Consider the following 10,774-nt stretch of genomic DNA (forward strand, 5'->3'; position numbering starts at 1 on the left):
AATAAACTAAGGTTTGTAAGATCAGCATTTATAAAACTATTTTATAGTGGTATTGTTTTGGTAGGTAAGCTGGGATGCTCAATCCCATCTTCAATTATTGTTATTGAAAAATGAAACTTACATTTCAAAGGTTTTAACATAATTTGGAGGAGAGAGCCGCCTAGGTTTAACTTGTTCAAATTCTGCCAAACAAGGGATACCCACAAGTGTGAAATCCATCCACCACCACCACAATCTTTCCATTCCACAATTTGGTACGATTACCCAAAAAACTGACTTCATCTAAGTTTCTTGTCGATTCCAATCATTTCAGCCCCACCCCATTGAATATTCTGGGGGGCCGATTTCTAATTTCGTAGGCTCCAAAAACGTTACTAAAAATAGCCCATGAAGAAGGCCTTGTTTTTTCCCACACGTAACGATTACTGAATGTTGCAGGGTATGGGCGAGATGATGATGGTGATGAGATAACTGAAAACGTGGAAAAAAGTAGAGAGAGAGAGAGAGAATTGGGGTAGGGTTATATGGCTTCAGCCCCCCTCATCCACGCTAGTTATCATAATTCAGTGGCGTTCTGGTTAAGGAATGGTGGACACGTGTCATCCTCTTTGTCTTCTTCTTCTTCTTCTTCTTCATGTTCATCCTTTGATCGCCAAGCTGGGTTTGGTTCTAATCTCTGCAATATCTCTGGTATGATTTCCCTCTTCTTTGTTTTATTTTCTTATTATTATAGAATCTTTTATTCTATGTTAATCTATCAATCTTTTGGTTGCTTCATCGGATTGAAAACTCATGGGCTGTTTAGAAAATTCACTGGGTTAATCTATAAATCACTTGGTTAATCTATCTGGGGCAGATTTAAAATCTTCTAATCCTCTCCATCCGATTATTAGAAGCTCCAAAATCTCCTTAATGATTGGCTCGATGTGTGTCATCTGGGTCTCTCTATTTTTGCTTTTTGGTTGAAGATGTGGTGTTCCAAAATTAGATTTGGTGTGAGTGTTGTGGGAGAGATTTTTTCCCCTTGTGGCAATAACTACCTCATTGGTAGAAGTTACTAAGCTTTGTTGATTCTAGTCCATATTGATAGTGGCAGTATTGAAGCATAAAAGGCTAATGATTTAGCTTTTTTTAAGCTAGATCTCTGATTGTGTTCTAGGGGGAGTGGGTGTACTTGTATATTTGGATGTTGGAGAGTGATAGATCGTTAAAGTCATGAAAATGTGCATTTTTATGAGGATATGACATTTTTCCTTGTTCGTGTTCTTGTTGAGATATTTCATCCACTCTGATAACAACTTGCTCATCATCGATTTTTTTTGTCTATGGTGGTACTAGAAATTCGATATGATGGCTTGTATGACATGTCCAACTTTTTTGGAATCAATAAGGCTTATTGACATGTCCAATGATAACTGATTGTAAAAGTGGGTTTTGAGGCATGGCATGCTTTGTCTTTTTTTCGAGCCTTCAATATGCTCTTGGCCGATAGCACTTCCTCATGGTGAGAGAAAGTGGCAGTGCCTGTATACCTTGAGGCAAGGTCCTTGACAATTGTATTCAGGATAATTTTGCCAATGGTAGCTTGAGTAGCAGTCCCACCTAGCATCTTGGAAATGATTCTTAAAACCAATTAACTAGAGTGGTCTAAGAGGCTAAAGAATGGGTTGCCTCCTATACTTGCACTCCTCCCATTTTCTATTTTTTTCGAACAAATAAATAGACCTTCCATAAAGACTTAGTTATTATGAATAACAACTATTCACTATTTCTAACTCCCCCTCAAACTGGGATTTGAATATGTAACATTGAAACTGTGTTGATTCCGTCTCACCCCTTCAGTCAAGATGTTAGCCACAAGATATTCACTTTTCACATATCTTGGTTTGATTTCTCTTAGCAACACATTCTCTAGCAAATTGATTTAATTTGTTTTTTTCTCTCATGAAATATTACTGGGTTTGAAGACATGTGGTGCTGATAGTATCACATTAAATTGTGCTTGACTCAATTGAAACATGAAGATCCTTTAAAATTCATCTTGTACAAGTTAACTCAGATGATGACTCCTCGCGTTATATCAACAGTTTTCTCCATATTGGACCATCTTATCAGATTGCCTCTGAAGTACATCTAAAATTGATATTTTGACACAATTATGACGAGTACGATGCTTATAAACTAGTCTATGTTTAATAGTTCCCCTTTAAGCATATAAAGATTATTTTTGGTAAGCTTCTATGTCACAGTTTGTGGTTGTTGCATAAAATGACAAACTTGATTTGCTGCAATATGCTTGGTATGAGGCATGTTTCTTTCATGAGAATCAATAAAGAGTGTTTGAGAGTATGAAAGCTCGAAAACTTTCTCTTACTCCTACTGGGAGCTTACGGGAGAGGGTGGTTATCATGCTTCTTGTGACAATGTATGGGGTGTGTTCGTCCCTTCTATGTAAAAGCTCTTGTTTGTCACAACCTTCGAAAAAAATTCACATTACAATAATAGGTCAGGATGTATTGTTTTCTACATATTTTCTTTTAATGCGATGTGATGTTTTCATGCATTATCTTTTTGTTTTTGTACTTACAAAACGTATTTCATACCATATGGCATTATGATATCATGCATTGAACAGGCTGTTAACTTTGCCCAATTGCTTAAAGGTATCAACTAACTGTGCAGGTGTGAACTCATCTTGGAAAAACACGAGCTTTAAAGCCCAATCAATGAATACTGCTCAGGGTAATGTTGTAGCACCAAAGGTCATCTCAAAGTTCAAACATGAACCTGATCATCTCCTTGTTCTTGTTCATGGCATCTTTGCCAGGTAAATAAGTAGATCCATAAACATCTATATTATTTTTCAGCATGTCAGCAACAATTGGAACATGTAGAGGTGCCTTTGCCTCATCCATGTTTGCAACAAAGCATTGTCTATTTGAGAGGAATTGAAACGACTCTATTTCTCTCATGTTGGATGTTTATTTTCATTGTTCTCCACATAAAATGCTTGTAGTGGTTCATGGCTCTGGTAGCCTGCCCTACTGCACGAATGCTTTGCGCATCGCCTTTGCCATTTTTGGTGTGCTTATCAACAATTAGGTATTTAGGTGTTCTATGAGATTATAAAATACATAAATGAATGAAAAATGATATAGGAACCGATTTTGCAATTGAGGAGGATAACCTACAATTAGGTTTCTTCATCTGGATAGGATAGATGGGGCACAGCTAGCTTCAGTTTCCTTCGATGATAAAATGACCGAATTACCCTTCACTTTATGAAATGACCACTGTTCTCTTCCTCTACTTCAAGCCTGCTCTGTTTTCTACAGTCAGCAATCGTCACCACATATTGGCCTTCCTCTTTTGTAGTTCGATTTGTTGAACCCAAATGCCTTGATTGTCTACACCGACAAGCTGTTGCGTTGTTGCTGAAGGTGCATGTTGAGAACCTGAAGCGCAAGAGGTGGTGGCAGGTGGCACGAGGCATAAATGGGAGTGGATAATCAACCGTGAGAGGGTTTGGTAGAAGGAAAATATTGAAGAAAAAGAACAGAATCTGGAAAGAAACTAAATTATCTATTATCTGATATGTGATAACAACATCACCTCGTCAGCTTGGAGTGTGGAGATCCAGGATGGAGGGAGGGAAGGAGTCTCTAGTATTTTCCTCCAGTCGGTTTGGTGACAGAACTGGAGAAATGTGAAAGCATAACTTGGCTACATTTTTCGTGAAATATGTCATTGGAGTATCCTTGCTTACTTTAGCAACCTTCATGATGTGTGTTTAAATTTTAAGTGTGACCAGAGGTGTTTGAAAAACATTTCAGGCTCTTGCTTTGTAATTCGGTTGATTTTTTTCTGTCATGATGGACTGTGACCATCTCAATTTGAGCCATAATACACAATAGTAGCAGATTTTGTTCAACGGGTCATTGGTATTCAAAGTTGGGGTATTAAATTAATAGTTTTTAGCCTGTCCAAGGTTATGGTTAACCATAATCACAATGCATTAAAAGTAGTTTTTTCGCATGGTTCCACTTATGACTTTGTTTCCAAATACTTATCTCATGAATATCGCAGCCCTAGTGACTGGACATATGTAGAAGCTGAGTTGAAAAGGAGACTAGGAAGCAACTTTTTAATATATGGTACGACCCTGTCCAGTATATCTGGTGCTTTTATTTTCTTGAATCATCTCTTTTGCCCTCATTTCTCATGTAATTGTTTCTCAGGCTTTTTAAGATTAGCTTTTTAATGTAGCTTTATGCGATGGTAAGCTGTAAAATTGTAATGCTCTAGAAATCTTCTATTTTTATGATATACTCTCAAGATATTTTTTTTTAAACGTGAAAGACCTGAAGTCTGTGACTCTGTCACTCTGTACAGCAAGTTCATGCAATACCTACACTAAAACCTTCACGGGAATCGATGGAGCTGGGAGGCGATTAGCAGAGGAAGTCAGTCCTGGTCAATTATTGGTTTAACTGTTCCTAGTATTTGAAGTAGATTATGATTAATTTTCAAATGGCTTAGTAGTTATGTTGAAATTGTTAGTTTATTTTTGGAACAGGTCGTGCAAGTAGTCCAAAAGACAGATAGCTTGAAAAAGATATCTTTTTTAGCTCATTCTCTTGGTGGCTTGTTTGCAAGATATGCAATCTCCGTTCTTTACTCTTCAAATGGCTTGATTAGTGGTCATTCTGATAATCTTTCCACTTGTAAAAATGGAAATCCAGAAATATCTGCAAGCTCTTCAAAAGTAGGTGCAATTGCTGGATTGGAGCCAATCAGTTTTGTTACCTTGGCAACTCCACATTTAGGAGTGAGAGGGAACAAACAGGTGTGTTTATGATGGAAATATCTTACATATTTTAACTTTAATTTCATCATATAAATTATTTTCTATCACTCGTTCTATTGGGGTTCTGTTAAGTCATTTCACATTCTGATGTGCTTTTTTTGAAAGATACTGCCAGTGATTTTTTGTTCCTCAATATGGCTTTTTCTTCCGCATCTGTGTTTCTGTTGGCTGAAAAATCAATGGTACGTTTTTTTTTTTTGCATGCATTTGTTGCCAACCAGGTCGCTAGGCTTATTGATTCAAATTGAATTCAATGAACAGCACAGTAGCAATAAATGCGAGAATATTGACTTCCATAATCTCATCGTTTTTTTTTTTGCTTTACAATAACTCGGGATCTAATCCCATGGAGACGATAAGTCTTTCTCCTGTGAATTTAATGGGATAGATTACATCCTGATGATACTGAATTGGATCAATATCATGAACAACAATATCTGATCTATCAAACCAATTAAGAAATTCTAGGAGATTGGACCTGTCAAGATATCCCATTAATTCAGTTTGATTTGCCTGCCAGTTCATGGCAAAGATCTCTCATTCTGATGACAACATGACCTGAACATTTGCAAGAGGAGGTCAACCAAACAGTGAGTCTCAATGAACTCCAAGAACTAAACACTGTGAGTACATATATTAATGTGATTAATGAATAGTTGAAAACTGATATAGTGATAAGTTTGTCATAATGGAAGCAAATTAGGATAACAATTTATGCTGATCATAACCCTGTGATAACCCAGAAAAGAAGATGCTTCTTTTGCATTTGCAACTCTCACATATGCATGCTGATCATCATTTTCCCCAGTGTAGATTTTTCTAGAAACATTTCCTAAAAAGTTGTTTTGTAATATTTTTTTCCCTTTATAATATGTTTGTTACCTGCAAAAGAAATTTTCTGGAAAGAATAAATGTTGTTTCCTGGATTTTCAAGATATGACTTGTGCCTGTTTCCAAAACGCACTCCTAGGTAGCCAGCTTATTTTCCGTTAAATAATATCCTCTCTATCCCTCACAGTGCCCGTTTTATTTTTTTTAGATTAGTAGCATAGGTTAGCATCTATATCTATATATACCACATATGAGATATGGCATGTGTATGGTGTAAAGGCAACTGTACTTACGGAAAAATTCACAATTTTCAGGGGCGGAATTGCCCCCCATCCTTCTCCCATGGCCCGGGCCTCCGTCCCTGATTATATGCATTTATTTATCTATAAATGTTCTAAGCTATTTCTGATTAGTTGGTGCTTGTCTCATGTAACTTCATTCAGCATTCATGTATTTGTAAAGCAATTTCATTTTTTAGAACATATAATGCTTTTTCTGCTTCTGGGCGGTCCATTTCTTCTCATTGCACTACATAGTTTAGTAGTATATGATATGTTCTTCCCCTCTGCTCTCTGTAGTCAAGTGAACTCTCCTTGCATTCTGAACTCTTATTACTGATCCCATTTGCCTACTTACTGCTTCATGGATTTTAAATGAATCTTAAGAAACAATAACAAGCATACTGAAGTTGATTTAAGGGACGATTTCTCTAAGAGGAATTCGCACGGTAGAACACCTTTGAATACATTTCATGGCTGTAATTTTCAGGAATCCAAAACAACTGAGCGTTTTACTTTTCATATTTTCCCTCCAGCTTCCATTTCTCCTGGGAGTTCCCATCTTGGAAAAACTTGCTGCTCCCATAGCTCCCTTTTTAATTGGTCGAACCGGTCGTCAGCTGTTCCATACAGATGGTAAACCCAGCAAACCACCTGTTCTTCTGAGAATGGCTTCTGATTGTGAAGATGGGAAATTTATGTGAGTCAAGAAAGCATTTTTTATATGTTAGTTTTTTTTTTAAAGATTGTTTTTACTGTAGTTCATTATATATTTGTTTTTATGAACCATTGAAGAGCTTCCTAATTGCTTCAATTTTTCTTGCAGATCTGCTCTTCGTGCATTTAGATGTCGTATTCTTTATGCCAATGTCTCCTATGACCGTATCCAACTTCTTATTTTTGCCTCATCAAGCATGGTGAATAATTATATTTTGCAGGTCTTAAGTTTCCCTAGGAATAATTGGGACACTTCTTTTCTTCCCCTTGCAATACTAGTTTCCTTGAGCATCATTCAGATATGGTTGGTTGGCGCACTTCCTCCATAAGGAGAGAAACAGAACTTGTGAAGGTGATCTGATGCATATCTTTTCTTAAACTACATTCCCTGATATTAGACACCATGACTTCACACATTGGTTCTGAAATTTCGTCTTTATTAAACGGTTGTTGATGACTGAGTGCTCAAATTCTATGGAAGAGTTTATGGCTCTTCAGTCACTTGACCTCACAATTTTTTAGGATTTAATGTGTTGTTTTGGTGTATTTAGAGAGCCGCATGCCATATGTGCTTACGAGAGCTTCCTCTTTCAACTTCATAATAGAATATCTGTCTACTTTTAGGATATTCACACAACCAGTTCTAAAAGAATCCTCCATACATTGAAGCATGGTGTGAGTGATCTGTTTGTGACCTCCACTATGTTATCTATGCAGCGCAAATCCAGGTTTTGTTAGATCTAACACATCCATTGACACGCCTGCTGGCAAAAGCAATGAATGAAACTGAGATAATATAATGGTTTTGTTACCTCTAGTTGGCACTGAAACGTAAGAATATTTTAAAATTTGAGGTATTGAATAAGGGTAGGAAATCTCTATTTCTTTACTCCTGTAGTATTTATATTGCACCAAAACTAATTTATTGAGGTTGCCCTTCATAATGGCCTGTGGGGTATCTTCCCAGTGGAAACAATGTCAGCACCCCTTGAACATGGAAGCAGGAGACCATTTCATGTTTTGTGGAAGTTTTAGATAAGTGAGGATTCATATACTCTGAATATGAAAATGTTGTGCGACTTAAATGAATGGTGTGCAAATGTTTTAAAACTCAAACATCCATAAAACATGAGATTATATGGTAAATAGATCAGACTCTATTTTCTCGTCTAGCTTGACTTTTTTCTACTATAAAATGGCAGCCCCCACGCCGGTCTTTAGATGGTTACAAACATGTTGTTGATGTGGAGTATTGTCCCCCAATATCATCTGAGGGTCCTCATTTTCGTCCAGAAGCAGCGAAGGCAAAAGAGGTTGCACAGACCACACCCAACACACAAAATACAACAGAATATCATGATATAATAGAAGGTAAGAAATTACGTGAGACGCCACTGATGATACTGGTTTTACTTCATGAAGTTGTGATTTGAACATTGGCTTTAGCTTACGGGTTTTTAGTGTTATCAGAGGAGATGATACACGGCTTACAAAGGCTAGGATGGAAGAAAGTTGACGTCAGCTTCCATTCGGCATTTTGGCCATTCTTTGCTCATAATAATATTCATGTACTATTCAACTCACCCCACTATTGAAAAAATGTGTGCTTCCATTTGGTGTATGTTGTTTTTTTTTTGTTTTTTTAATGAAAAAGGCGGTGTTGGTTCAGGTGAAAAGTGAATGGCTGCATAATGCGGGTGCTGGCGTTGTTGCTCATGTTGCAGATAGTCTAAAACAGCAAGAGTCTTGCTCCTTCATTACCGCAAGCCTATAGGTATGCCGTATTCACGTGGGTTTATTTGAAGTTGTGACATACTGTAACATAAATATCAAAATGAGAAGAGATTCTCGTCAATTATTTTCTTGATCCTTGATAAATTTATCTTTGTTCTCCTTTTTCTGCTAAAGGATGCTTTATGACCTAATAAATTTTTACATGGACTGTCGGTAGAAGTTCCTACCCTTTGTGGAAATTAGCATACCATCTTTATATTTTTGAAATGATAAAAAGGCCATCAATTTCTTATAACTTGACCAGATATCTTCCTTTTCAATTTGGAAAAACATTGTAACAGCAAAATTAATGTGAATGTTCATCAATAAATTGGCCTCAAATCCAATTATGCATGAGATTGTGGTCTAAATGGCCAAACTATCTCAAAGGATCCGAACAACAATGTAAAAAGGTTATAATCTAAAAGAATTTATGAATAATCTAAGGGCCCGTTTGGATACCTCAGATTTTGTGTTTGGATTTGGAATTGAATTTTCAGTACAAAATGAATAGATGTGCCAGCTCATGTTGAGGGAGACAGAGAGGGAAGGGGGTAATTCCTGTTGCAGGGGGAAGGTTGAGGAGTCAGGAGGGTGAAGGAAACTGCCAGATCTGTGGATTTCCAATTTCTTATTTCAACAGCTTATTTGGAAATTTGATTTTTTCACTGTCAGTCGCTGAATTGGAAATTCAAGGATTTGATCAGGATCCAAATGTCAACGCAAAAAGGGCTGCAAATGTGAGAATTCCAAATCAAAATCTTCTCGGCATCCAAACGGGCCCTAATTGGATTTCGAGAAGATTTTGATTTGGATTTCTCACATTTGCAGCCCTTTTTGCATTGTAATCTGGATCGGATCAAATTCTTGGATTTCTAATTCAGCAACTGACAGTGAAAAAAATCAGATTTCTAAATTTGCTGTGGAAACAAGAAATTGAAAATCCACAGATGTGGCAGTCTCCTTCACCCTCTTTGCTCCTCAACCTCTCCCCTCCACTAGGAAGTACCCCCTTCCCTCTCTGTCTCTCTCTACATGAGCTGCCGGATCTATTCATTTTGTATTCAAAACTCAATTCCAAATACAAAATGTGAGGTATCCAAACGGGCCCTAAAAGAATTTCTGAATTATAGAATATTCTAAATGCTTTTAGGTGTCTAGGAAGCATAAATAACCTCAATAACTTGTTGCTACTCTCCTCTCAAACTCAAGTGGCAAGATTAGTCTTGGCTTTTTTTATTGATCTTGATTCTCTTGGATTAGATGTCATCTATATGTGTTGACAATATTACCTCCTCCCAACTTAATCCCATGGAAGATTTTGCTTTAAGGAAATTGTAATGCACACTTATTGTCAGGAATCATGATTAAGTAGTAGTAGAATTCCCTAAAGACACTTAGAAGAACATTAAACTAAACTGTCTGATTGCATGCAACTGGCAAGTTCGTTATTCTGCAGCTTCAACACTAAATACCATGCTTATTGTCTTCCATGAGGCCGAAGATTTTACCACCCAAAAGAAGGGAAGCTCGTGTGGTTTATTGTCAGTCATTAGTAGAAAGTGCTTTATGATCATTAGCATAACCAAATAGTTCTCAAGGCAAATCCATGATCCCATACAGCATGATTATATTTAATATGCGATGATAAATGTTACTTCCAAGCCATGGTTGAAAGTAAATTACATGAATTATGACCTTGATATCTAGTTGAGTAATAATTAGGTGGATATGAATACTTGCTAATTGTCCATCCCAAGTAGGATTAGTGGAGTGCATGGAAGAGTTGAGTAGTAACAGATTTGTAACAGATGAGAACATAGTCTCACTTGTAAACCCAACTTTATAAATGAGATCGTTGGTATAATTGATGCCCAGTTATCAAGAAGCATCTTGATGTTAAAAAATAAGGCATGGCATTTGACTTGTTGAAGTGCCTAGAATGCCATCTCACAGTCAAAGCCTTCAAAGATTTCGGAAGCACCCAAATCACCAAACCTGGAGCCTGCTCTGTTTGGTTGGCTATTTTCAAGGAGATTGAGGGGAGAACATCTTCTTGAGATTGTTTGGTTGCCTTTTAAGGTCTTTGACCACTAGCACTGTCGGGCGATGGTCGGGTGATCTGGCGCGCTCGAGATCTTCTCTCCAAATTTCTTCAAATCAAAGAAATTTGTGGAGAAGATCATGGGGAGATCTTTTTGCCCTTATCCCAAACCCTCCCAATATTTGCAAGACAAACCAAACAATGTTTCTTTCTTCCACCCTTAATCTTCCCGTTGACTGATCTGCTTTAGATCTCCCCTATAAT

The 10,774-nt window shown here is 37.1% G+C and overlaps 1 protein-coding gene across 3 annotated transcripts; it reads left to right on the forward strand.

Annotated features, from left to right (window-relative positions):
* Nucleotides 1-82: 82 nt before the first annotated feature.
* On the forward strand, nucleotides 83-8,646 carry LOC143890369 (Hydrolase-like protein family). 3 transcript variants are annotated; one of them, XM_077395013.1, is made up of 11 exons: nucleotides 90-690; nucleotides 2,683-2,827; nucleotides 4,087-4,154; nucleotides 4,393-4,463; nucleotides 4,577-4,846; nucleotides 6,513-6,676; nucleotides 6,803-6,858; nucleotides 6,993-7,045; nucleotides 7,896-8,064; nucleotides 8,155-8,261; nucleotides 8,363-8,646. In XM_077395013.1, exons 1-11 carry the CDS (start codon nucleotides 525-527, stop codon nucleotides 8,465-8,467), a joined length of 1,374 nt encoding a protein of 457 aa, XP_077251128.1. In that variant the 5' UTR covers nucleotides 90-524; the 3' UTR covers nucleotides 8,468-8,646. The 3 variants fall into 3 exon arrangements, with proteins under 3 accessions (XP_077251130.1, XP_077251128.1, XP_077251129.1); XM_077395014.1 differs by having other exon boundaries at nucleotides 95-690; nucleotides 8,164-8,261; XM_077395015.1 differs by lacking the exon at nucleotides 4,393-4,463 and having other exon boundaries at nucleotides 83-690; nucleotides 4,743-4,846.
* Nucleotides 8,647-10,774: the final 2,128 nt, after the last annotated feature.

This window comes from Tasmannia lanceolata, unplaced genomic scaffold, assembly GCF_043159265.1.
Source record: "Tasmannia lanceolata isolate RefF3 unplaced genomic scaffold, GAP_Taslan_0.1 ptg000013l, whole genome shotgun sequence".
In the NCBI taxonomy this organism is placed as follows: domain Eukaryota; kingdom Viridiplantae; phylum Streptophyta; class Magnoliopsida; order Canellales; family Winteraceae; genus Tasmannia; species Tasmannia lanceolata.